Source organism: Nomia melanderi, chromosome 2, assembly GCF_051020985.1.
Source record: "Nomia melanderi isolate GNS246 chromosome 2, iyNomMela1, whole genome shotgun sequence".
NCBI classification, from domain to species: domain Eukaryota; kingdom Metazoa; phylum Arthropoda; class Insecta; order Hymenoptera; family Halictidae; genus Nomia; species Nomia melanderi.
This window is the reverse complement of record NC_135000.1, coordinates 26,687,886-26,714,432: the sequence shown is the minus strand read 5'-3', so window position 1 is coordinate 26,714,432 and position 26,547 is coordinate 26,687,886. Positions and strand designations below refer to the sequence as shown.

At 52.3% G+C, this 26,547-nt stretch overlaps 3 protein-coding genes across 9 annotated transcripts in view; 2 read left to right on the top strand and 1 right to left on the bottom strand.

Annotated features, from left to right (window-relative positions):
* Window positions 1-293: 293 nt before the first annotated feature.
* Window positions 294-6,422, top strand: LOC116433541 (uncharacterized). Of its 2 annotated transcripts, XM_031991721.2 has the most exons (5): window positions 294-707; window positions 964-1,401; window positions 1,481-1,583; window positions 4,790-5,217; window positions 5,654-6,422. In XM_031991721.2, exons 1-5 carry the CDS (start codon window positions 528-530, stop codon window positions 5,864-5,866), a joined length of 1,362 nt encoding a protein of 453 aa, XP_031847581.1. In that variant the 5' UTR covers window positions 294-527; the 3' UTR covers window positions 5,867-6,422. The 2 variants fall into 2 exon arrangements, with proteins under 2 accessions (XP_031847581.1, XP_076220435.1); XM_076364320.1 differs by lacking the exons at window positions 4,790-5,217; window positions 5,654-6,422 and adding an exon at window positions 2,564-4,354 and having other exon boundaries at window positions 296-707.
* Window positions 6,392-26,367, bottom strand: ninaC (STKc_myosinIII_N_like and MYSc_Myo21 domain-containing protein ninaC). 6 transcript variants are annotated; one of them, XM_076374617.1, is made up of 25 exons: window positions 25,721-26,367; window positions 24,951-25,152; window positions 20,538-20,758; window positions 19,553-19,734; window positions 17,777-17,881; window positions 14,788-15,173; window positions 14,621-14,711; window positions 14,387-14,482; window positions 14,011-14,196; window positions 13,763-13,951; window positions 13,484-13,683; window positions 12,778-13,118; window positions 12,497-12,707; window positions 12,292-12,433; window positions 11,767-12,228; window positions 11,410-11,699; window positions 11,086-11,345; window positions 10,863-10,937; window positions 10,205-10,386; window positions 9,907-10,112; window positions 9,292-9,392; window positions 8,600-8,820; window positions 8,301-8,503; window positions 7,906-7,996; window positions 6,392-7,830 (listed from the first exon to the last, which is right to left on the bottom strand). In XM_076374617.1, exons 3-25 carry the CDS (start codon window positions 20,743-20,745, stop codon window positions 7,504-7,506), a joined length of 4,755 nt encoding a protein of 1,584 aa, XP_076230732.1. In that variant the 5' UTR covers window positions 20,746-20,758; window positions 24,951-25,152; window positions 25,721-26,367; the 3' UTR covers window positions 6,392-7,503. The 6 variants fall into 6 exon arrangements, 4 of the variants coding, with proteins under 4 accessions (XP_076230732.1, XP_076230733.1, XP_076230731.1 ...); XM_076374618.1 differs by lacking the exon at window positions 25,721-26,367 and adding an exon at window positions 23,165-23,318 and having other exon boundaries at window positions 24,951-25,005; XM_076374616.1 differs by lacking the exon at window positions 24,951-25,152 and having other exon boundaries at window positions 25,721-26,364.
* The window catches only part of LOC116433949 (protein Wnt-6), a 64,397-nt gene continuing 58,937 nt past the window's right edge, over window positions 21,088-26,547 (top strand). The window contains exon 1 of the mRNA XM_076364322.1: window positions 21,088-21,336. Coding sequence (XP_076220437.1) covers window positions 21,248-21,336 — 89 coding nt within the window. The 5' untranslated portion in view covers window positions 21,088-21,247. The remainder of the gene's footprint in view (window positions 21,337-26,547) is intronic.

The following is a 26,547-nucleotide window of genomic DNA, read 5'->3' as shown; positions in this document are numbered from 1 at the left end:
CATTGGGAAAGTTTCTGAATAACGCTGAAACGTTTAATCGTTCGGATACGAACATTGAGTATTTTTATGTCGGAGTCGTTTGGTACAAGTACGAAGGAAAATAAAGTAATTAGAGTTTTTCACAAAAATGCTGATTCTATGTAAAGGGAAGAATTTCTTTGGATTTCACGCATATTATTTGATCGTTTTCGGTTCGATTGCTTCAGTGGCGAGGAAATAATACAGGATATAGTATACAGTACGTCGATAAGCGTTTCTAAGGCTCGCGCGCAATTCAACGAGCGGAGCATGGCGGCCATATTGACTATGTATACCCAACCCAGCACGAAGGATGTTTGTGCGTGCCTGGCACGATCGCTGTTACATCGCGGTCGCTGTCATCGTTGTCGTCGTCGTCGTTGACGTTGTTGTCCCTGTTGTTGTCTACGTTGTATCCTAATCGTTGTCGACGCGGTATAGTGACCAGGACAGTTGATTCGTAACACGGTGAACGGATTTGAATAAAATCGACGGTTTCTGTTCGCGAGATGTCAAGTCAAATATGCCTGAAATGGAACAGTTTTTTGAACAACATCGCGACGAGCTTCGAGAGCTTGTGGGAAGAGGAAGGCCTCGTTGATGTGACACTGGCCAGTGACGGACAGTGTCTCACTGCTCACAAAGTGATCCTCTCCGCTAGTAGTCCGTTCTTCAAGAAAGTTTTTCAGGTTTGTCGTTTCTACTTTCTGGCGCACGTTCAGGAGCGCGTTGACGTTTTGACAGCTGCTCGAATCACCGTAATTCTTTGTCACTGTGTAAAGAATGGGACTCGAGATTACGTTATGTTTGTTGTTGGGGGATCTGGGAATTATTTAGAATTATGATTTCGTCCAAGACACTTTATGGACTGTTTGTATTTTTCAATCCCAATCGGTGCAGTGAGGGTCAATACATTTAAAGCCTTACGCCTTCTCTTGATTGCAGACTAATCCCTGTCAGCATCCGGTTATAATACTACAAGATGTACACTTCAGTGAATTGGAAGCCTTACTTATATTTATATACAAAGGAGAAGTGAACATCGAACAAAAGAACTTGCCAGCTCTGCTGAAAGCGGCCGAGACCCTACAGATTCGTGGACTTTCCGGCGGAGACATATTTGCTAAGGAGTCGTATAAGAGGTTAGCGGAATTAGAGCAAGCTGTTGAAGAGGAAGCAACTACTGCCAAGGAAGACACACCAAAAAAGAAACAGAAACTTAAGCATCAGAATAATTCTATTCTTGAAACCGTGCTGACACCTAAAGTAACCCAGTTGGAAGGTACGGACGAGTCGACTACCAGTGATCAAAGCGGGAAAGATGGGGATTACCCGTTGCAAAAGAATCTACAGAATCCGGTTTATCATCGTTTAGAAATGAAGGTACCTTAGCTTGACACGCGAGGACATTATAATACAAAGTTGAATATAAGATATGCAGCTTCAGTCGGTTATATTTCAGATCGAGCCATTGGAAACAACAGCGGATGAGGTTCAGAAGCAATCTGCGGTAGACAAAGATCCTGTGGAAAGATTGGACACTGGTCAGATTGATGGAAATCAAGGTGAGTACCTGATAAATTAAAAAAACATCTGTAGAAGCAATTATAAGACATGATTCAGCACTGGTATTTAATTTGCGGAACGCATTACAATTTCGTTTCCTGCAGTTTGTGTACATTTTATGTTCCACACGTTTCTGTGTATTCTACCGTATTCCGCCTATGCGCTAACGTTCTGACATCCGAACATTTTCATGGATTTTAATGAATCAGAGGTGTACGATTAGTTCATGTGCCTTAATCGATTGGAAAGCATCATATAAGATTCGTCGAGCACGTACGGAAAACATGCATCAAGATCCTCGACACAGATGTATGCGCGTTTGAAATCAGCTGTGAAATTACGCGGGAGTATCCCCTCCGATTCGAATCTAAAGTCACGGAGCACCGAGTACTCTCGATTGTTGCGTGTCGTTTTGTTTTTTGGCCGCTTGCCGAACCGTTGAGCCAGCTTTGATCGTTACTTTTGCTTTATTAGATTGGTGTCGCACGTATTTCTTTCGTTTCGTTTTCGTTGTTGCGTCAAGCGAATCGCCAGAGAGAAAAGGGTGAGCCGCGTGCGAGATAGCGAGCCGTGATACGGTGAACACTAGATCGAAGGGACTAGAGGGCAAAGGCGAAGGCAGCGTTAGCTAATCGGAGCTAGACGAGCACCTAGGCCAGAGAGAAACGTAATCAGGGAGGGATCGTTCCGTTTGTCGCTAGTACCAGTCGGGCGTATGGTCTAGACGCGATGCAGCGTCTAGCGACCGTAGTCGTTAAAAGACACGTGCATGCGTGACAAAGGAAGAGACAAATGGAATGATACGCGCGCACGCGGTCGATCGTTCGTTCGTTCGTCCGATCGATGTGAAACGTTTTAACGCGCCGTTAACGAGCCTTGTGGAGTGTTTGCTTGACTGCTCGGTGCGATTCGCTGCAACTCGATGACGCGTCAGGGGGATCCGTGTTTAAAGCAGGCTGTGCTCTGATGTGTGTGGCAGGGTCTGGGAACAGCCCTGCTGAAGACATTTCCGGTTTATCTGGGTTATCCGGCCTAACTGGATTCTCGGACGTGAAGCCGCTGCTTTACGCGTATCAGCAGCTACCTTACGCCGATCTTCTGCCGAGTCCGGAGATAATCTCAACCTGGGCGACCTCTCGACCGATGGATCATTTGGCCTGTGACCTTATGAAGATCCTCTTCACCCCGGAGGAGAGGATTCTCTGTAACGTAAACGGCAAGATGGGCAAACAACAGTTCGATAGTAACAAAATACACTTGATAAGAGAAGTTCTGTTGCACTTTAGCGGTATCGCACCTAACAGCGTCGAATGGGAAGAGACATGGAAGAATTGCGTGACTAAGATCGACACTAGCAATAGGGGCTTGAAAAGGTATTTGTTCCAAAGGCGGTCGGTTTACACTCAATGACTAGTGCGTTTCAGGTCAGGGGTAAAACGGAAACGTTTTCACTGGCTAGAATGAACGCTCTCTTCTCGCCCGATCCGTCTCATTTCCCGATCGTCCCGGGAACGTTTCTCACCGTCTCGGATCGCCTCGAGGTTTCCGTGACCGTTCTTCTCTCGTGGTCTTTCGATTCTCGTTTGGACCGTCATATAGACGGGATGGACAACAGTATACGATATATATATATACGAGAGACGCGAACGTCATTTGCGCGACGAGAATCTGTAATAATGCACGCGTAATAGAATCAGCAGAAAGGTAGGCTGAATGTGAACGACTGAGAGAAGAAGATCCACCATAGAAGAGACAGTAGGGAACGGAAAGCATTCCAGGCAGGGTCCAGTTATCCACACGCTTAGCGTCTTTTCTTTTTTTTTTTTCTTTCACGAGGCGAAACCGTTCGATTACTTTTAACCACCCGTTCGAACACGTATTCCGTAGCATTGCCTTTCGGTTCAGTAAACGATCGCGCAGCGCGCGCATCGGAAACCGTTCATCTTTCTTGCCTCTCTTCTGTTCTCCGCCAAGGATAATTGATCCTTCGGTGTCCTCGTTCCATCTGTTCCCCTTTCTCCTCGTATCTCGTACCTCCGGCAACGTAACATTCCTTCGTGTTCTTCATTTGCAATGTTCACGCAAATACGCACTCTCGTCATAGACGATCTACATTAACACGTACTAATACCTATTAAGCGCGCTGTGTCGTAGGGACACACGGGAAGACCTTCCTACACCTCGGAGGCACGGCATCCACGGTCACACGCATTGTTGCGTACACGCGCATAGTTATACACCTAGGTGTACGTTTCTCGGTGTACTGTTGCGGGCCAGAAATGGTCGACACATTCAGTTCGAATAAATAATCTAGTTGGAGAATTATTTAGGCAACGGGCAACCGTTGCCCGCCATGCGCGCGATCCAACGGAGACGCGCGGCGTGCGTCTCGCGTCGCAGAACGTAAAACGGCCCTTCCACCTGCGTTTCGTGGAGAAACATTGAAAATTTGAAGGGCCCCTTACGACGAACGAATAGTAACGTAAAGTATGCTTGTAGAATATTTAAAGCAGAGTCGTCGCGGCGAGAATTTTCCGCGACCGGTTCGCATCTATCGGCGGCGCACGATACTTTCGTCCGGTCCCGTTCGAGCCGAAAACGGAAGTCGAACGGGGACCTTTCTCTCGCGCGTTTATTTGCCACCTTTCATTTCGTCGTTTGATCTCGCGAAGGTACGATACGCTTCGAGTTGACTATATTATTTAAAACTATACAATTGTAGACGAAATACACACGACTGGTTGCAAATAAACCTATTTTACATTTTTAATTGTCTCGTCATTTCCCGGCTTGACGTCTCTCTCTCCCCTCGCGCACGTGTCAGCGGCACGTGCGCGGGGCTCGCGATGAGCTTTCGACTTCCTCTTGCATCCTATTATCACGGTGAAACTCACGGACGACGTTTTAGTCGAGAAAAAGAAACACCTGTGAGTATCGATCTGTGTGGATATTCGCACCGCCGTTCGAAAATACTGAAACGATTCCGATGTGTCCTGCGGTACTTGTCTGGAAGAAGAAGGAAACGAACCGTCTACGAACCCATTGCCTCTCCGATCCGTTGCATCGTCCGAAGAACCAAGTTCTCCCCGTCCATTCCGATCCCGCATTCCGGCGACGAACGTGCAAAGCGACACGACGCTGCGAGAAGTCGTGTTTCGCTGACCACGGGGAAAGTTTTGAAGTGCTCGACTGGAATTACTTGCAGGATCGTCGAAGCCGGGCGTAACCGTGATCGCAGAGGCACGAGAAGCCGCGACTCCTTCGCCCGATCCACGGACGCACGCGACCTACCCGATCAGTCTCGACGGGACACCGCCTTGGAACCCTTCGAAGACCATCGAGGATCTTCATTCGCCGAATCATCCGTGTCCGGAGTCGATGCCCGAGCATCAGGAGCCCGCGAACCTTCTCGCGGACCGGGAGGGCAGAGTTCTGCGTTCCGGTTTCCCGGGCTGCACCGGGACCACCGGGAATTCCGATTTCCCGGACGAAACGGTGAAGGGCGCCTCGGTGTACCCGCCGTTCCCGTGCCCCTTCTGCGACAGGGCGTACACCAGCTGGGGATTCCGAAGAAGACACATCAAAGCGGTCCACACGATTTCGCCGTCCCTTAATTGCAAATGGTGCTTGCAGGTACGTTCTTAAGAGTGCACAGTCGCCGAGGAATGAGGCGTTTACAGGCCGAACCGACTAACTTCGTGTTCCGAACGTTTTGAAATGTAATGAAACACTTGAAGGGTTTACGTGTGTAATTTAATCAAATTCCTCTAATTCTTAATTTGTAGAGATAACCACTTTGGCAAATGAATGGTTCATGTAGCGAGATCGTAAATTATACCCTAGAGAAGTGGTACCAATTGATGTTGCCGCACCGCGGACCGTATCAGAGTTGCCGATCACTGTTCCGAGACCTAATGAGATCACATTTCTGTTAATTCACTTGTCCCGTCGCTTAGAACACGTTTATTTTAACGCCTGACCGATTTTACAAGCTCGTTATATCTCGGCGACAACTATATCGACACGCGTGTCCGAAATATCAGCGATTGAACGAGGGATCGTGTTGCAGGTTCTGCCCACGCATGCGGCTTGGAGGCGACACGTGATACTGGCGCACAATCTCTCGGCCAGAGACGCGCACAACGGTCTCCTGATCTTGGAGGAGGCGCACATGGTGTTGCAAATCGCGCGTCCAACCAGGCTAGACACTTTAGTCAACATAATTAAGCAAAATTCCCAGCAGAACAGCAATCAGGAGAACCCTCAATCGGATAAGGATTGAGGACGCTTCGCGGTCTGTTCGTCGCGCGGTTGGGTTACGTTTCTGTAGACGGTTCCGGAAGCAAAACTGTTCATCGCGATTGATGCGCGTCGAATGGCATTCGATGTGCAACAGGTTTTCATTTTTATATCGTATATTTATTTTCTCGAAGAATCGCTTTGTGTCGCGAGAGAGCGCAGCTCGCGATCCTAGGAGCGACACGATACGATTCTCCGATGGTCCAGGTTACGTATTGCGATTATAGCTACGAATCGCGTATTAGAAAAGTTGTTACTGAAAGAAATGGGAGCATTCTCGACAAGTGCCTTGTCGCTCGTCCCTTCTCTTTAACGTTTTATACATGTATATTGTCGTTATATTTGTACATACCGCTTTTATAGTCATCACCTATGGCCAGTATCGCGCTGCGTTGCGCACAGTATTTTTTATTGTTGTATTAACAAGAGTTTTATATAAAACGAATAAACGTTTAACAGCGTGGCAAGGGACAGTCTCGTTAGTGATGGAGGAACGTCACCAGCTGTGTCGGATGTTTTAAGTCGTTTATTTTTTCAAAATATTCTTGACAGTATCGTGCATCAGTCGACTGACATTTTTTATGAATATTTTCTCTCGAAAAAGTGACAGGAGTTTCGTGCTTTCATTGAAATCGACTCGTGCAGGGATGTAAATTTTTTTTTTCATTGATCTCTCGCAAGTCCGTTACGATTACGGTTCGATTCCGTTTGACAAATGAATACCGTTGCGTGCGATAAAGCGGTGTGAAAAGGGTTGCTAACGATTCATAACGTGAATTCCGAAGAATCTCTTGCTTCGCAACGGTCGCGCGACGTGCACGTTCGCTAGCCTAATCTCCTCGAAATCGTTTTTATTCGGGGTTCCCCTGTTTCTATATCCGATCCGTGTCTCGTTTTGTATGCGTTTTGAACGTCGGTCGCGCGATTTCGCTTCGTTCGGCCAATCCGTGGAAAGAGTGATCGAATGTTCGCGTCGGTAAGGAGTATTGCTAACTGTTGGAGAAACTTGGCGCGTTCTGAATGGAAAACGTTCGATGAGAAAGATTATTGTACATTGGACAGAGAGGCACCGGCGTCACGGTTTCTCGAGGTACGGAAATTACAAAAGAGGCTCACCGGCAAAAAAGATCGCGGCGATACGCGTTCACTTCTGTTTTTCGTCTTTTTATAAATCAGAAAAGAAAAGCAATAGAAAATATATCGTATGTACATATTTTGTGGATAAAAAGAAATTCTCTCCGAGTCAGCAACGTTGGTGGATTGGGTATCGTTCGTTCGAATCATCGTACGAACTCGTGCATTTTGTTTCCGCCGGGACAGCTACAGGTATCTTTCGGGCTTCTTCTTCGTTTTTTTTTTTACTCTCTTATCCGTCTCTCTCATTTCTCTCTCTCTCACTCTCTCTCTCTCTCTCTCTCTCTCTCTCTCTCTCTCTCTCTCTCTCTCTCTCTCTCTCTCTCTCTCTCTCTCTCTCTCTCTCTCTCTCTCTCTCTCTCTCTCTCTCTCTCTCTCTCTCTCTCCCCTTCCCTTTCTCTCTCTTATAGTATTAGCAATTCCAACTGATCCAGTTTTTGTTCTGGTTCGACACACAAGAAGTTTTTCGGTTCCTTGGTTCGAATTTTACAACTCGGCCACGTAACCCTCGATAACGATTCCCGGCGCAATCTCGGCGGTGGTGACACTATCCGAGGCAACGTTGCCCCGATCGCCGGATCGGTCCTCGCCCCAAGCTCCCTCCTTCGCATACTTCTCGGACATCCGTACCATCTCGTTGGGACTCCACTCGGCCGAGTCTCTACGGCTTCCTCCGCTTCTGTAAACGACGTTCGATTCGGTCTCGCGGGGACCGCGATACCCCGAACTTGGCAGTGGTGACGGAGAATAGCTGTCGTAAACGGGATTGCGCTTCATCGATGCACGCTGGTGACTCGTCTTTCTCAGCATCGCCTGTTAGAGCGAACGTTAAACTTTACGCTCCCCGTTCTCCTATCGAGGATCAACGAACGCGCTGCGACATCTTACCTGGAAGTTGAACGGTGGGTCGTCGGTGTCCTCGTTGCCTTCGTTGTTATTTCTACGACCTATCATCTGCAATTCCTGGATCGGGTTGATGCTGTAACCAATGGAAAAGCGGTCACGTCGTTTCAGTCGTCGCAGAAGCGTTTAACACTAGGTTTACGTCAATTCGATGTATATTGAATTTTATAAACGTTATTTGATAAATCTTTTCATCGATTTTGATCGATGCGATTATATACGATTATATACCCCAATTATCTACGTTTAAATCTCTACGTTTAAATCTCTGATTTCCAAGATACAGATGAACGAACATCAGTTTTCCTAGGGACGATAGAATAAACTATCCAATAAATGTCTGTAAACCTAGTGTTGATTTACGTGTATCGCGGTCAAACCGATTAGGGTTGCCAGTGTTCTTGTTCATTCGATCCTCGAATTCCCAATCGTTGCTGCCGGTGGTCACGTTGCTTTTACTTCGAGTGTTCGTGCTGTAATGGTCGGTGCCACGGGGCGGGGGTGGTTGCGTCTGATTGAATGGAACGGGTGGTGGTGGTGCGTTTTTTCTAGAGCGTATCGACCCGGTGCTATCGTAATCATTCTGAAAAGAGTCGACCGATGATCGAAGAAACCTTTCCGAACGGATTCGCCCGCAGATCGGGGAAGATCGCGCAGGACGGAAATTCGGATAACTTACTGAGCGAGGATTATGAGCGTTAGCTGATGGCGCGGGACTACGGTTGCTCGAAGAAGGATGTTGGAATCCGGAGTTACCCATTCTGCTTCCGGACGTTTTTTCCGGCGGACATCGGACCGAGGTATTCGGGTCTCTGGAAAACGGAGTGTCGATCAGACTCTTTCCCTCGGTGCCCGTATGCGCCACTCGGTGTGGCGAGTTCGTCGTTTGCACCTCGACGTCTGAAAAATGCAGAGCAATCCGATTGGAGAGGCGTGTTCTCTCCGAGGACAAACCAGACGTCACTCGAAAGAATCGATCGTTATCCACTTACTATTAATGCGATTACACGATCGTTGTCCACTTACGGGTAACATACGACCGGAAAACGGGACAAAGATTCTGACGGCAACGTGACACGAGTCGGACGAACCGTGTACAGGGTGGCGAATTCTTTCGGGAAACTTGGAAAGAAACGAAGTGTAATTCCCATTGTTCGTTCGAGAGACGCATTCGAGGAACCCGACGCGGTCCGTGTTTAAATTCGATCCGACTCGGTCACGTTTAAATAGAAGGGAAAGAGTGTGATTGTCGAAGTTTAAGGGAGAATGGCTGAAAATTATTGGCGTTCTCGCGCGGGTAAGAGAGTCGTACGATTCACGGTTGTCAATGCCGCTGCGTCCTGACTGGATGAAACAAAACGTGATAGGCACCTCTGGTACGAGTGTTCCTGTTGGCCCAAGGCACCGTTTGTCTCCGTAATGGCGCGTCCCAGGCTTCGTGCTCGTCGTCAGACGCCAACGACGACGCGGATCTGCGAGAACGTATTTCTCAGTTGACGCCAGAAGTCTCCGGAAGAGGTCATAAGCGACTCTTACTTCGATAGAGACGGCACACAACGGAGAATGAAAATAAAAAAAACAACAACGATAAAATAGCCCGCGCGCAAACAAAAAGAAAATGGACATGGTACAAAGACGAAGCGCGTGGTAGAAAAAAACAAACAAAGCAAATAACAGTACAATCTGGATACGGTGCAACGCGGGCAAATCTATGCCAGGCTCGTTCGTCTTAAATTTTCGACAGGCGTCGTCGAGCGTTCCGTTTCTCGCGCGTGAAATGCACGCGGACGACGGGATTGCCGTGCGTCGCCGCAAACACGAACATATCTACGCGATGTCTATACATATAATTCTATACACACGCATGCGGAAATGAGAGATCAATGGTGGATGACAACTACTGCTTTACCAAGAACGATTACAGTCTTCTATCCGATCAACGTGCGAGACGTGTGGACGCGATAGGCAGGAGTACAATCAACTCACCCAAGACCTTTCATCCCTCTGGTGCTCTTCATGTCGAAATAGGGTAACTCGCTATAAAAGTTGAAAGGTAACTTGTGCACTTGGGGTGGTTTCATCTGGCCTAAGTACGACAGCGGTGAAACGTTCGGGTCGATCCGGTCTAGTGATACTCCATGTTCATTCGTCGCTTCGAGAGTCGCTATCATCGCTTGATTGAACAGGTGGACCTGTTTCGACGCGAGTTTCAGTCAAGCTCGTACGACACGATCGGATGAAACGCGTTTTATATGTGCTCTCGGAGGCTGAGGCGATCGCTTACTTGTTGCGAGAATTGCACGAGGTCTTGATAACGGGCTGCACGGTAACGTAGGAGGACTTGGAACATGCTCTTCGACCTCCATTTGCTGCTGTAGAATTTCATCATGTCCATCGTCTCCGGACTCATTTGAGACTTCCCCAGAAGGGGCGCCATCTCCTTTCTCACTACATGACCTCTGTACGCTGTTCCGCGGGGAATAGATATTATTAGAGATTAGAAATGACTAGATAGAGTCGGATCAACGACAGACAACTGAACTATTCATTGGCCAAATCGGTTAACTCCATTTCTTGAGGTTTTAATTTCATCGTCACTTGATTGATTCGGTTTAGTACTATCGGACGATAAGAATTCTTTTCTTCATGCGAAGATTGCATAATAATTACGGTTACTTCAAAGGTATACCGTTTTGTGCATTTCACATGTTCAACACAGTAAGCTGCATATATAATAATAAAATAAAATACTTGATTGTCCATTTAAAGGGACATTTGCAAAATCAATATACGCTGTTGCATCGCTTTCTCCTATCGTTCGTTTTGTGGAGCTAACTGACGCGGCTAACGGGTAGCTCAATTAACGCATGTATCCTGAGCTATCAGGCTCGCCAAAAATCAAGTTTCCGTTGTCACGCGAATCACCCCCTCGTGCGCCCTACCTTTCTGCAATATTAGCGCCGCGTCCTCCTCCGATATGTCCACCGTTTCCTTCCTCTTTAATGACGCTTGCTTCACTGAAACAATACCCGTTAAATTTCTCGTAGCGGACAAAAAGTGTACGAGCCTCTTGAAAACAAAAACACAAAGGGAACGAAGCGTCGCGACGGATAGGAGGATCGGCTCGCACTCAACGTTGCTGCCCTCGGCGACCCGTCTACCTACCGACTTCTCTCTTCGTTCCCGTGATCTTCGACGCCATGCTCTTTCTCGCCAGGAACGCTCTCATCATGCACTGCACCTTTACTATTTTTTTCACTTGGGTCTCGTACAATCTCGACAGATACTCCTCGTTGTAGTACTTCAAGAAGACCTTGGTCTTCCCGATCATCCAGCCCTCCATTTTCAATCGGATCAGCAGCAACCGGCAGTTGTCTTTCGTTATTTCAACGTTCTCGTCGAAGTCGAACGCGAGGAACTGGTACCTGAAACGACGCGCGACGCGGTGTAAACGACGAACCGGAGGACGCTCGGCGCGGCGATGATTACCTCCGGAGGAATTCCTGGAAGGATATTCTGCAAGGGTAGCCGCGTTGCCTCGCTTTCGCGGTGTCCAAAACGGCCAGCGCTCTGATTTGTTGCTTAACGACCTCCCTGTAGAAGCCGCGGGGCGCGCCTTCGAGGTCCGATCTTATGCACCTGACGAAATGGATCCCGCCGCTTCCGGAGCTCGACGAGAGGTTCTTCAGGATCTCGAGGCTGGTCGATTTGAACGTCGCCGCGGATGTTCTCATCCTTCGCGTTTGAGAGTATTGCCCTCGGGACGCGGTGTTGAATTTCTATTCCGAAAGAACAGTTGCCGATTCCCGTTCCTTTCCCGTTTCGAAAATAGAAGTTGCAACTTACCCTCGGCTTGGAGGTCTCCTGCATCAAAGCGCCCCATTTCCCTTTGCTCGTCTTCTTCTCCGCGACCTTCGGATGCTCCACGACGATCGTCACGTTCCCGGTCTTCGAGAGTTTGTTGGTGAACATCTCTTTGACCGGCACCAGGCTCGATTGCCTGAACGTCTCGATCATCTCCGGCGGCACGAAGTCTCGGTTCTTCTCGGCGATCTCGCTGGCGTCGTACATCACCTTTCCCGTGTAATGGGCGACCGTGAACTCGTGCGAGCTCACCGATTTCACGAAGAGATTGTTCGACTGTTGGTGTATCTTGGTCAGAATGTACTGATAATCGAGCACGTTCTTCGACGCCTGGTCGATTATGCTGAACAAACCCCTGTCCCTGCTCATCAGCTGGTCAATCGCGTCTTTGTTGTCGTAGAAGTGCAAGCGTTGCCCGGGTATGTCCTCCTCTTCTTGCTCTTGCTACGGACACAACGCGTCGCAAACGTTTTATACATGCTCCCTCTTCTTATAAGACTTACTTACCATTTCCCAGGCGAACACCCTCTGATTGTAATAGCACTGCATCTGTTCGTTGGTGGTGTTCACTATCAACTGCTCGAGCCGATTCACCGCGACGCACTCGAACCCGAACAGATCCATCACGTTGATGGCATACTTGTCGCCGCTGAAAGCCAGACGTACCGTAATTAAGCGGCCCGCAAATCCCCGATTCCAAGTCGAAACTCACAATAGCGCGCGCGTAACCGTGAACTTCTGATTGATAGTATTCACTATCCAGTCGACCAGCCGCTGGTAGATCGTGTTCGCCAGCATGTCCCGCGCCTCCCTCGCTTCCTCGCAGGTGTGCTTCCTGCGCACCACGCTGCCTTTCACGACCGCGCAGTAATTCACCAGCGCCCAACTGAACTTCTTCTCGTCGAGATTGAGCAGTTCGGCCACTGATACAGGAAAATTCGGTCAACGATTCTGCGAAAGAAACGGTAGCTCTGCTGAAATCGCTCTGCGAACCTCTGTTGGCCGGCTCGTTGTTGTCCATTTCAGCTTCGCCGTCGTTGCCCTCGACGAACCGAATTTCGCCCAGCATCAAGACCGCCGCCAACGTTTTCCAGATCGTCTCGCAGTACTCGTCCATTTCCAGGATCTGCAGATTCTCCTTGAGTTCGCCGAACTTCACCACGTTCCCCCGCGGGTCGTTCCGCACTTTGAAGGATCGTTTCCGTTCCGTCCCTTTGTCGCTGATGCGCAAATAGCGCGCCCTTCTTCCCGGCGGTATATGATACTGCTTCAATTTGCTTATCGAGTCCAGGCCGTCGTAGAAATAGTAGAATACGTGGAAATTCGATTGATTCCTGCGGAGAACGTAAAGCATTCCTCGTGACTGGCGCGCGTCCAATCGGTAAACACGCGATGAAAGCTACTGCCCCGCGACCCGGCGCAATCCTGAAATCTAATTCCCCGGCAAATTGCCGGTTCTAGTCGCGCGCAGCGTTCCCCGAAGTACCGGTGCGAGGCAAGGTTACAATTAGACCGCGGATTTTGCGCGTTTACAGCGTTTCCGATCCTCTGAAACCCGCCGCGCGGCGAACGGATTTTTCGTTGGCTCGCAATTCCTATAAATCGCCGCGTAAAGATCCGTATCTGCGCAGAGATCCGCGGTTCGACTTCTAATCCGTGCCCCGCGGGCGCGGGAACGGGCGTAAAATGCGATCTTAACCTGTCCCGTGTCGAAACACGCCATTTTTCCAGCTGGTACAACCAGAATATGCCGCCGGAAGCTTTCCCCGATGATCCGTAGGTGGTCTGTATTTGCAGTATGCATCTGGTCGAGTTAGGATTGAGGGGTGTGGCAGCGTTGCTGAACGCGTGGATCACCTTGATCGCCCGCAATAATCTCGACCCGGTGTCTTGTAGGCTCTGAAACCGAACGGACGTCCCGTGAGAAAGTCTATCCTCGCGGCGGAATTCCGTTTCGTTCGGCCGACGATGAAATTACTTTGCCGAGGTACATGAGATGTTGGATCAGGTGCAACATGTTCGTCGTCTTGCCGGAATTACTTTCGCCCGCCAATAGGATGTGCTGTATCTCCTCGTTGTGCATCACGTCCTGATAAGCGCTGTCGGCCACGGAGTAGATGTGCGGCGCGTTGTCCGACCGCGATTTGAACTGGTACTTGGTGTGATACTGCAACGAGAAACACGCGTTCAGTCCCACGCGACGGTTGCCGAACGACCGACGCTTACATCGGATCCGTAAATGTCCTGCTGTTCGTTCGGATTCAAAATCAGAAGAATGTCGCCGACGAAGCTGTGAAAGTAGCCCTGCCTCAGTCGCTCGTGGAGCTCGTCCAGGATCGCGTCCTCGGTCAACGTCTCGAGAGCGGCGATGTCCTCCATGAACATAGGTTCCAGGGGGTCGGTTTGATGCGTCTGCAGAAAAATTTGGAGATCGAAGAACAATCGAGTTGCACATTGGCGAAATCGGTTAACTCCGCTCCTTTGATTCTTCGAAAAGCCGATGTACGTCGTCGCACCGTGTTTCTCTGCTTAACGTTTCGCGGAGGTAACCGATTTCACCGATTACAGGAATCCGTCGTGTTCGTTGACTTAAAAACGGTACCTTCAGGAAACCCTTACGAATCAGCACTTCCGCTCTCCTCTCGAGTTTACCTTTCGGGCAGGCGTCCATCATCAACACCTTGAGCTCTTGCGTCAGCTGAAAATCAGTGTTTCAGTTCGTCTTTTCTCGTTCTCGGTCGCGTGACTTTATGCGGATCGTTAAGAAATCTGAGGAGATTAGAATCGAAAACCTACGAAGCGTTCATAGTTTCGCAGTCTAGCTGCTGTATTTTACCAAGTAGTCGTTGTCGGGGAGTTCCGACAAGAAAGGGTGCTCCACTATTTCCCCCATGAACGGTCTGTTATCGGGATTCTTCTCCAAACATCTGGAAGAGCGAAGAACGGGGCATGGAGCAAACGTTGCAATCTTATCGTGGCGAGGGCTATCGGGGATGAACGTACTCTGCGATGAAGTCGTTGAAGTTCTGCGTCCAGTTCGACGGTCGGTACAAGTTGGGCGGTGGATTGCGAACGATTTGAAAGAGAGCTCTGGTAGGGTGCATGTCTTGGAACGGCGGCTTTCCGTCGGCCAATTCGATCGCGGTGATCCCGATCGCCCAAACGTCGGCTCGATTCCCGTACCCGCCGCTGTTCTCCTTGCTGATGGCGACTTCTGGTGCCATCCAGCAGGGCGACCCCACGCAGGTGTACCTCTTCCCCATCTCCCCTTGGATCATCCTCGAGAGCCCGAAATCGACCAGCTTCACTTCTCCTTCCTTGGTCAACAAGATGTTGCTGCCGCGTATGTCGCGATGCATCACGTTGTTCTCGTGCAGGTACATGACTGCCTGAGGAGCATCGCGACTCGTTAGAGATGCATTTCATTAAGAGCGGAGCTGTCGTTGCACGATCCGTTGGATACAGATCAGGTAGCCACGAGTAGGTTGCCGTATCGGGTAATTTCTAAAGGAAACGAGCTACAAATGTTCACAGCGGGAATTAATTAATGGAACGTATCGAACGCAACTCGGAGTATTCGAGTCTCTCGCTGTTGGCAGCAGAGTTACATAGTATCGGTATCGGTTTCGTCTTCGACCTCCGATGAAGCCGACCGCAACGAAGGCGAAACGCGATAATTTTCCACGATTTACACCCGATAGCTTCGGTCTAACGCAACGGACGTTTAGTTCAGCGAACTAATTCGTTGTTGCGAAAGGTTAGCAGGGTAGAAGAGAGGGCGAAGAAGAAGAAAGAAAGCCCGATCGGGCAGCCACGGTCCGGCTTTCTTCTCTCCAGGTTTCCCTTAGCCGCGATTTCGCCGGCGGTAGACACACCGGTGCCTCGTTCCTCGCCAGCATTTATTTCGCGTGTAATTTGCCGGCATTAAACGTCAACGTGGCCTGATTTACCGCACGAGCGACCGTGGACGAATCGCTACTGGGTCCGTGGAACACGTACCAACGCGAACGAGAAAGAGAACTCCGGTCCAGATGAAGCAGGAGAAGGAGCAGACGAAGAAGAAGAAGAAGAAGAAGAAGAAGAAGAAGAAGAAGAAGAAGAAGAAGAAGAAGGGGTTGCGTGCACTTTACGAGGAAAGATGCTGGGCGAGCGAAGGGAGAAAGCCGACGCAACGGGGGGAGGCAGCGGCGGAACGGAGAACGCGAGAACTGCGTGCGCGTGCTATACTCGAAAACGTGGCCTCACGCAATGATTTAGCGACAACCTGGCCGCCGCGCGAGCGGCTTTACCGCGAGGAGAAAATGCGGCGATGTTCCGCCGACGGGTTCGCTTTCGGGTCAAAGGCGGCGTGTCTATGAATAAATGCATCGGCGGCGGTCGTTAATGATCGCGGCGCGGACGAAAACGGCGGGACGACTTCCGGGGAAAACGTGCGCGATGCTCAACAGGTTGGCTCGTCGATTCGATCCCCTCGCGATACGTCGATCGAAAGTCGATAAGTCGACGGGTACCGCTACCGGCGCGAGCTACTGGCGGATATAGACCGAGATAGAAGGAAAGCCCTCGCTCCGAGCGCGGCGGGATTCAAGGGGATCGGGTTCGCGGAGTTCCCACGGCGAAGATAATTAGCAGAACCCATCGATTTTACGCGGCTCCAGCGTTTTTGCCGGGATGCCGAGGTACGAACCGCGAGCGAGCGACCGCGGATCCGCAGTATCGGGCCGACCGGAAGGGATACGGGGCACGACGCACGATTCGAAACGGAAACGAGCGGTCTACCCTCGGCGGCGTTCAGGTTGCGGCAGTTGACGGCTAAATGACACACCCGTCCACTCCGGTCCATGGGATTTTTTTCCGATCGTTTCCTCTTATTCATTCCCATTCCGCGGGTTCGCGTTGCGGCTCGCGATGGTTGCGCGACCAACGGACGCGGTCTCGTACGATATTACGGTAAATTATATTCCGCGGGGACAGAGGACGGTATTACAGAACATTATCTCATTGTATCCGTGGAATCGTTTCTCTGTTGAAATTACACGGCTCGGGGCGGGAAACGTTTGCAATTCGCTCGCGTTCCGATTCATTTGCCTGGGACTCGTACTTACTGTCCTCGATTATTCCCTTATCCCGTCTCATCCGCGTCCTGCCTCGTCCTTAGTAATGAACATTCGAATTACAGTTTCAAAGCGATCCGATGAAAGAACCATTAGAATCCGAGCCGCTTCGAATAGGATTTGAAACGCTCTCTAACTCTGGAATATTTTGAAAGTCTCGAAGTCGAGGAGACTAAGAGATTCGAGAGATCGTAGGGGTATCGGAGTCTCCTCTCGAATGTGGCGAAACGCGTTCCGCGCGTCGCGGGTGAGCGGGCCGGAAGTGTTTCGCGTTGATCCCCGGCGAACGCGGGCCGAGGGACGGCGAACATCGGGGAAGAGCGAAAAACGAGCGGGCAGCCTTTCATTTGCGAGCAGGTTAATTAGCGAGCCATCTCGCCCGTCTTATTTGTAATTTATACGCGGTAGAATGCGGCCCATTGACGCGCGTCGCCCGCGATCCTGCTCGTTCTCCGATTTAGCGCGCACGTAAACGCGAGTGCTTGCCAGAATGCCGGGGAATCGAGCGAGTTATCCCGGCCTCTGCTCTCGTCGCGGCTACGCGACGCTCCGGACCGCATCGTTTCGCTTTCGCGTCCGCTTCGTTCGCGTTCCGGCAACATTTTTGCGGATTCCAGGCGTGCCTGCTCTCGTTCTCCCCTTTCCCGTTCGACCGGGACCGTTTCGAAAAAGCGTCCTCGACTCGCGACGCCTATGAGCGGACGTAATAGCGCGGAGAAACAAAAGCGGGCTCGAGCGGCATGCCATCCCGTATAATTACGTTGTAATGACGTCTTCTCCCCTGGCAACCTACTCCCGCGACTTTCGTTCTTTCGCCGCGAGCTGCCTCCGTCTCGCGAGCCACGCCGAAGACGAAAAGGTAATTCTCTGAAATTTACCTTGATCACCTCCCTGAGGATGAAGCCTATGTGCTCCTCCCGCATCTTCTTGTCCATGGCTATCTGGCCGCGCACGAGATCCATCGCGGTGCCGCCGTCGCAGAGCTGGAAACCGGAAAATCGACGGAAAAGTTATTCGTTCCGCGGCGGTCGTAGAATTTCGAGCGACGCTCGCGACCCGCCTCAGAGCAGTGCAGCGACGTCTCGCGCGGGGATTGCGGAAGCAATTCGAATCGACGTCTCGCCACGGAATTTCATTGGACGTAATTGCCCGGCCGGCCGGCCGGCCGACGTCTCGGTTCTGATTTTAACGTGCCCCGGGACACGCGCTGCTCTCCCCGTAACGCTCGCTGCCCTGTAATTTCGCGGGGATCTCGCGCGCTCGCGTTTCTATAATTTCAATTATGCCCGTCGATTCTTATAGATTCATTTCGACTCGATTTCACGGCGAAGAATTCCCGGCCGATGGCGCGCGGTCGTTCGGCGCGAGCTTCGAGCGGGCTGCGCCGCGCCGCGCCGCTCCGGCACGCGATGCATTCTTTCTACCGGCGCAACGATCGCAACACGAAAACTCGGCTCTACTACTGCCGGGCCCGTTTGTGTACGTGCCCGTAAAATTCGGCCGTGATGCGATATGGAAGACGGTCGCCGATAAATCTTCGCCACATTGTCGTTGCGTGTCGTTCCTCTTTTTCGACCCGTACCCGGGCCCCGTTTCTTCCAGTTTGGTCTCGCGCCGGTGAACCTTTACGAGCTTTTTACTCGAGCCGATCGACTCGCAAAATTCTCCCGATACATCCTCTTATTGTACACCTGTTTTTCTACCGCGCCCCCTTCTCGGCCGATCCTCGCAGCGCGCGAGCGCGCGCGGACGGGCGAAACGTTCGGTATCCGATTCGCCGGCCGATCCACCGACATCTTTAATCTCCGAGCGGCCCCGCCGTTCGTTTGCGCGACTTATATCTTTTTAATTGGCGTCGCGCTCGGTCGGATCCGACGACGAAACCGGAGATCCATCGATAATGGTATCGGCGCTCGTGTAGATCGGCGAGCGTGCACGCGTAAACGTTAAATCGAATATCGACGCTTTGCTCGAGATAAGTAATAATATTTCGTGCGCACCGCGGAGGTCCACCCGTAAATTAGGGCCGCGACGTGCCGGGGCTCACCTGCGTACACGAACGAGTTTAATGATTGTTTAATGGCCGCGCGTGTCGTAAATTATCCGTGTATTCGACCGTCTCAAATGCTTGAAATTGCCTCCGGGTCCTGGCATGGGTACGTACAGCAACTCTTCCCTCGCCGCTGCATTCGTTTTCTCTTTTTTCCCTTCTTTCTCCTCCTCCTCCTCCTCCTCCTCCTCCTCCTCTTCCTCCTCCTCCTGCGTCTCCTCTGTGTCTCTCCCTCCTACCGCCCCCGATCACCCGAACCTCACCCTCACCCTGCGTGTTCCGTGTCTGTTCCCGATCACAGAGCTTTTCGTTTTTTTTCCCTCCCCCCGGAGAATTATGATGTTAAAGGAGCGCCGCTACGGATATACTTCGACGTCGATTGGCGTCCCGACGCGATATCGCTTGCGATATAAATAACCGGGATGGCGATCGTGACAATAATGATGTACCCCCGTGTCGGCCGCACCGCCGCGCGAATCGTTCGTTCCTGAGCAACGTATGTACAGAGAGAGAAAGAGAGGGAGAGTGAGAGAGAGAGAGAGAGAGAGAGAGGGAGAGTGAGAGAGGTTCTTTCTCTCGATTGTGTCGCGCGGAGCTCTCTTACCTCCATGACGAACCATATTTGATCGTACTCGGTCTTCTTGCCGGACCTCCTCCGATAAATCCCGTAAAAGTCCGGCAGGTTCGGGTGGGACGCTAAATCTCGCAGAACCTTGTACTCCTCGACGATCAACGGCTGCGACTCGACCGTCAGCTTTTGCACTTTGATCGCGATCTTCTTGTTACCTGTTCGATCCACCGCCAATTATTATCCTTATTATCGTATCGTCGGTATCACGCGATAATTGGACGCGTTACGAGCACGCCGCTCGCTCGCACGATATCGGGCAAGGCCAAGGTGCGATCGGACACGGTTTTCAAGCGAGTCACTACTCGCAGCGAACTTTTGGACGATCGCCATGATTCGAGAATGCTGTTGTCGCCTATCGCGTCATCCGCTTCGCGGTTCTCTTTTGCAGTGAAACTTGAAGCAGAGACGCGAACGTATACAGCGTGTTACCTCTTTTTATCCGCTTGCAGCCATCTGACAAAGAAAAGTTTAGAACAAGAGTTGCAGACTATGGAGCGTACAATAGATACCGGTAGAAAAGATTTCGAAAACTGTTTTCATGGCAGAATCGAAGTCTTTACAAATAAGCACACGTTACATGATATTTTAACTAACATATTCCTCGATTTGCAGCAGTGAAAATGTGAAATATTTAGCTTGTCGTGTTTGATCGTAAGAAAGTGCAATCATTATTCGACATCGAAGAGAAAATTTCGAAACTGTTTTCGAAATCCTTTTCACTGATATCTATTTTAAACTCCATACCCCGCTTTCAAACTTGATCCTGTCAGATGGCCACAAGTGAGTAAAAAATCGTCACGTTAGCGGTTGCAGCTTGTATACTTGGTCAAAGATGAACAACAACGATCCAAGTAAGAATCGTGTAGCAATAAACTAGCTTAAACGGCGTGTTCGGAGAAAAGAAAGTCCGCGAGCATCGGGATACCGTACAAAGAGTCGTTGTAAACCAGGGACATACCGGCCTGTTGATCGATAGCCTCGAAAACGTCTCCGCACACGCCGAAACCGATGCACTCTCTGAGGAGATAGCGTTTCCCGGGGTCCTGGATGCTGTCCAGGCGTTGCAGGGTGGTTTTCCTGTCCTCGCGATCCCCGTCGTCGTCTCTGCCTCCTGACCGTCTGTCGTACTCCCTCCCGCCTCTTCTGTCGTACCCGTAATCGTTCATTTTTCGGTGCTACCTGAAACGTCGACACGTGGAGAACGTAGAAACGAAAAGCTCCCACGGTCGGTTCCCCGTTTCGCGCGAACTGCGCCGAAAACGAGAGCGATAATCGCGCGTTTGAAACGACCGAACGAGCACGACCGGGTTATCGAGCCGGCGGCGCGGCGGCGGCGCCTCCTCCAGTCGGAAAGGAGAAGAATCTTTGAATAAAATTTAAACGGTTCCAATCGAGTCGCATCGGGCGAAAAAACAAAAAGGAGACTAAAAAAGTTGCGCGGGATGCACGCGGGCCCCCGGCGGGGGCCGCTCGACAAAGAGTTCGTTAATCTCGTTCTCGTTTCCAGGCTGAAGTGCTCGTCGTCGATGGAGCGGGAACGTGGAAAGAACGGGAGGACACGAAGAGGTCGTCGCGCGGCTCGTCACGCTCACGGGAAAACAGGACCACCGCGCCACGCACCCGGTGCCTCTTTCCATCCGTGTTCGAACGACGACGGGAAGGTCGAGAATGACTCTTCGAAGCGAACGCTCCACAGGATTTTTTTACGAGAGGCCAGGTTCGGCCGGTCGAGGGTTTCACGGCGCATCGGCACAAAGGTGAGTGCTAATTATATTCTTTCTCGAGTGCCGCGTGAACGAGTGGTAATCGCTAATTAGTAGCTCGCTTCCTGAAAGCTTCGACGAGGGATGCCTAAAGCCGCGGAAAGATATCCTAGCCGGCTCGAGAACGTGATTCAGCGTCCCTCTCGTGGACGACGCGCTCCCGCGAGCAACAGAATTTCGCGCCGCGCGTTCGTTCTCTAAGCCTGGAAAGCCGTTGCGGCGAACCGAGGACAGGCTCGTGCAGCTCTACCGAGCGGCCGTGGGCACGAGGCCAGCCAACCCGCGACGGAACTTGCGGGCTTTCCGCAGATTTCGAGCAGCTCTACCGTCCGCCGAGTGGTCATCTTTGCACGCGTGTCGTTCGCGCTCGCGGGTGAAGTTATTCGATCGGCCGGAGGTGAATCCTCCTCGGAGAGACTTCGTGGCCACGTTTTCCTTAAGAAATGTTGGTGTCCGTCATGCGACTCGGACAAGAATGCTAGTGGAAGGAATGCGGGTCTAATTGGTCGGGTTTCGTCTGTTCCCGTTTCTTTTACGACCATGATATACTATTCGTCGATACGGTCACAGGTAACAGATCGAAGCTATAAAAAAAACACTTAGCGAAAGACTCTTTTTCATGTCGGAGGCGAGTAATAGGTGATCTAAACATAGATACCCGGAATAATAAAGATACAAAAGGGGAAATGGCGGAAAGGGGATCCAAGGGATGGACCGATTGGCCGACACAGTCCTCGATTTCGATTCTCCGCTCGGGAACGGTGATCGATTGCGCGAGCGCGTGTCTCGCCGCTATTTTCTCCCGCCGGCCGCGTACGCTCCGGTACTTGTAGGGCTGCGGAAACGCTGCAAGCTAATACATATCCCATTTATCGGATGCCACGGATTGCGTAAGAGTATTTAATGGGTTACGAGAGTCCGTGGGTAACGGGTGGCTCGCTTAGCCGCTTTACGAAAGACGCGACCGATCGATGGCGGTTCTAGTTTCGCGGCCACGGAGCTGGCCCTCCGCCTCTCCCTCGCGCGCGATTATCGGTGTCCGCGGTTGATAAGCTTCGCCGAGGCGCGCGAATATTTCCGTTGTCGCATCGCGCGTCGACCGTTTCGGCTGCTCGCGCGCGAACCGTCCTGCGATCCGCGGCTCGCCCGCGGCCGCGACAGTGGCCGTTCCTGGACGAAACGAGAAACCCGCGGCGATCCGCTCGATCCCGGAGCATGGGAAACCGTTTCCACAAAACCGAGGCCCGTCGGTCCGCGAGGATACGAAAAGCCGTGGAAAAGGAGCGACGAAGGGGCGGGAGGGGCGAGAAATGAGAGGATTCGCGTCGTTAGCCAATTCATTTATTCCCGGTGGGTCGGCGCTCGTCCGGCATAATCCGTCGATTTGTCGGCGCGACGTGTCTCGTGTAATGCTGCTTCCTGCCGCTTCTTGCCGCTTGTAATCGAAGAGGGAAAGGGAAAGGGAGAAAGGGTGCGAGACGCGGCGAGGGCGGGAGAGCGAGAGACGGAGGAGCGGCGGGCAGGGGCGAACGGGAAGGGAAGGTGAGGCTCGAGAGGGCGACGCGTCACTGACTATATGTGAACAAACGGACGTAAGAAACTCGGGTTGATCCACGATGTCCGCACGGTGGTTCTGTTTCTGGTCGTATGCGATACGACGCGACGCGACGCTGCTGCGCCTCCGCTCTCCGTTCGGTTTCCTCGTTGGTCGGCCGTGTGTCCCCGGTGCCGTGCAGGTTTATTGGTGCGGCGGGGCGTTAAATTATTGATGCTCGACCGTGCGCCGCGAGAACGCCGAGCCAGAAGAAAGAGAGAAGAGTACCGGTGGTAAGGACGGGTCCTGTGATTTCAGAAAAAGCTTTCCGTGCCACTCGGTCCATCGGTTCTTTCTCCCCGTCGGTTCACGCTCGTCCCTCTCCTCTTCCTCGGCCTCTCTGCCTCGTCCCGTTCCTCGCCGGCCGAGGCCGATCGCGAACCTGTGCGGGGCTCGAGCTCTTTAAAAGGGAAGAAACGTGGGGGCGACGAAACGCCGCTCGTTGTGGGAAAGTTTCGCGTACGAGCCGGAGGACGCGCGAGAGGACTCGGCCACCGCGCGAAAATCGGTTCGAAGATTTCCCTTCGAACGACACGTTCCTCGCGGTACGTTCGTCAACGTTTGTCCTCCCGTTCCGAGCACGGGCTTCGCCGCGATTCCTCCGGGCGACTCGAGCGAGAGACCTATTTCTCGTCTCGTTTTCCTCCCTTCGCTCCCGATAAGACTAAGCGAAGCGAAACGAAAGAGGGGCGGAGTTCCGAGTTTCGAATGCGCGCTCCCCGAAACGAGCTGTGGGAAAGTTGATATTCGTTGGCCGAGGAGGGTCCCCCGCTATAGCGGCGGAATGTTAGCACCGCGAATCCCTGGGAAGAAGCGGGAACGGTAGCGGCGGTGGACGAAGAAGGCGAAAAAGAGAAAGAAAAGGAGGCGCAGAAGCCGAAAACGATCGGCAGCCGACCGGTTCGGGCCGGTTGAAAAGGGTTCGACACTCCTTTCGCTGGAAAGTACGGTAAACTTGGTGACAAGTGGCCCGTTCTCTCGCGTTTCTCTTGCCGGTCCCGCGAGCGCTGCCCTCTTCACCGTACTACCCGGACTCGTATTCGTACCCGTGAAACGCGCGCGCGCAGGCGACCGATTACCCGGAAGAAGTTAGCGAACGCTAATCGAATTGGCCTCTCGATTCGGCGACCGCTCGTTTCCCTCCGACTCGAAACGCGGCGCGGCCGTTCACCAACGGAAAAACTGGTATCGCGTCGGCTGTCCCGGCGCGCCGCGCCGCAGCGTATCGCTACGATACCGACGCTCCTCCGCGAGGCACGAGGCTCCCGCTTCTTGCGCCTCGGATCCTTCTCTCTCGGGCCTTTTACAGATCCCCGAAGATCGATCCTTTCGGCAGATAACGCGCGCGTCCTCCTCTTTGAGATTCCGTGGCGGAGGTGTCGGTGTTCTCGCGATCGAGCTCGGATCGCGAAAAATCGCTCGTTCCGTGCCGGTCGTACGTTATTTCCGTCAGGGGGTTAATCGATACCGGGAATCTCGCCGCTGTTCTTCTTCCTCGAAGCTCATGCAACATTTAACTTTCCGCTATATTCTTCTCGGCCTCCCGGCTCGCGCTTGCGATTCCCTCGCTCGCCCCTCGTTCTGCCCTTCCTCGTCCTCGTCGCTCGCACGATCGCTCGTCCCGTCGCGCTCGTCCCGCCACAATGTAAGTATCTGGACGTTCCTTTTTTTCCACCGTCTCTGTCTCCCTTCTCGTTCCCGTCGGAAATACCGATACGTCGGTCGAACGACCGCGTGTGTCCGTCTTCGTCGTTCTTGCTCGGCCGAAGTTGGCTCGAGACGACACCTGCCTTGGATTTACCTCCAATACCTGCACCGCTGCGAGACGAACTCTCTCCTGCCGCGCTCGCCACCGCTCGCTACCGCTCTCCTCTGTCTCTCTCGGCGCGTTCCCTCTGTGTAGTCGCGGGTTTCTCTCTTTTTCCCGGCCTCCTCGCAAAACATCCAGAAACACATGTTCCGGCACCTCGGAGACGCGCACCGTGGAACGTAAAGCACCTCGCGTATACACCACCTTTTCTCTTTTTCCTTTCTTCTCCCCCGTCCTCCGTTTCTCTTCCACTCGTATCCGTTTCTCTTCTTCTTCTTCTTCTTCTTCTTCTTCTCCTCCACCACCACCACCTCCTTCTCCTCCTCCACCTCCTCCACCTCCTGCTTCACCTCCTCCTCCTCCTCTTCCTCTCCTTTTCCCTCCACCGGCTCCTCTGTATTCCGACCTGTCGAGCGAAACTTGTTAATTGCGGCATTATTCGCGATCCGAAAGCGATAAAGTCTCGTCGGTGACTCGGTGCAGATTGTCGCGACGTCCTGGCATCTCGAGGGGGTCGGCCTGCGGTGCCGCGGCCCCGATGCACGACGAATATCGTGGAATTCTCCTGGCCGCTCGCGATTGCCTTCCAAATTTGGATCACACCGCGCACCGAGAGCCGACGTGGTTCGCGACGCGGACCGTGCAGAGAGAATCGGGATTGTTGGAGCTGAAACGTGGCTAATTACAACCGAGGTAACGTGGTTGCTCGGTTTCGCCGAGTCCGATGAGAGTCCGGTGGAGTACACTCGAGCGGAGCAGAGTCGAGTAGTAGACACCGTCGGATATTCTTGCCAGTTTCTTTCCCGATTGGCGAGAGAGAGCCGGCGGAGGCGGCGGAGGCGGCGGAGAGGGCTCGGCCTGTGTGCAAGATGCAGCGGCGAAACGAAACGAAGGGGTTTCGCGGAAGGTGCAAAACACTTACTCGTAAGGGAGTGGTAACGGGTGCTCTTAGCGTGGCTCGCGATGAAACTCACCTCTAATTAAAACGTCTGGCAGGTTGTGCAGGCCCTACGGCGTCCACCCTCGCAATGCTCGCAACGCTCGTGTGCCGGAGTAAGAGCCCGAGCTCTACGACGCTCGTGTAGGGCGGTGTAGTCACGATTGCGTCGAGGGGGTGCCACTGGGGAGGGGTGCTTGGCTTCCATGATCCAATAACGCCGACTTAATTAACTAACTGCTAACTCGCAAGCCTGTTAGCTCATTGATTTCGTCCCCGAGATCGTCGTCCAGCTCCGACGCTCTCTCTCTCTCTCTTTGTTTTCGCGGATCTCTCTCCGCCCTCCGCCGTCCGTCGAGCCCCACCGCGCGACCCCGAACACCCCCTGATCGTTTTTTCCTTTCCTCGTGATTTTTTCTTTTTCCGCTCCAACTGTTTCGTTGCCGCCGATAGGAATCGCGGTGGAGGGCTTCGCCTTTTCTCTTCTGAATTAACGGAGCGAACCGTGGCCAGAGGGGTGGAATACAAGCGGTGCCCGATAGGCGACGAGCCGCGGGCTGCGTCGCGGTTCCGTTCCGTCACGGTTCGTCGCGGCGACGCCGGGACGTGCCGCGAATCGCGAAGCGCGCGGCCGCGGGAATAATTGCGGCCGCGGCGGAGGTATTTAGCGGTAAAAACCGTTGCGTCGTGCTCCCGGTTCTAATCTCGTTGGCCGGATCGATGCGCCTTGAAAAAGATCTCCCGAGGGTCGCGCGATAAATTAATGCGCTTTATCGCGGCTTCTTCAGGGTCGTCCTGGCTCGCGTAGCCGTCAAAGGGAGCCGCGCCGGTTAACGCGAGTGAGCGCGCGCCGCGACTTCTCGC

What these genes read in the sequence shown, in the direction of transcription:
- ninaC (XM_076374617.1), bottom strand. Translation starts at nt 20,745, where the DNA reads ATGAACGATTACGGGTACGACAGAAGAGGCGGGAGGGAGTACGACAGA. An exon ending in GGCGCTAATATTGCAGAAAG is followed by an intron (nt 10,387 to 10,862) that starts GTAGGGCGCACG and finishes CCCGCGGAACAG; the next exon opens with CGTACAGAGGTCATGTAGTG. An exon ending in AGAGGGATGAAAGGTCTTGG is followed by an intron (nt 9,393 to 9,906) that starts GTGAGTTGATTG and finishes ACGTTCTCGCAG; the next exon opens with ATCCGCGTCGTCGTTGGCGT.
- LOC116433541 (XM_031991721.2), top strand. Translation starts at nt 528, where the DNA reads ATGTCAAGTCAAATATGCCTGAAATGGAACAGTTTTTTGAACAACATC. An exon ending in TCAGATTGATGGAAATCAAG is followed by an intron (nt 1,584 to 4,789) that starts GTGAGTACCTGA and finishes AATTACTTGCAG; the next exon opens with GATCGTCGAAGCCGGGCGTA. An exon ending in ATTGCAAATGGTGCTTGCAG is followed by an intron (nt 5,218 to 5,653) that starts GTACGTTCTTAA and finishes ATCGTGTTGCAG; the next exon opens with GTTCTGCCCACGCATGCGGC.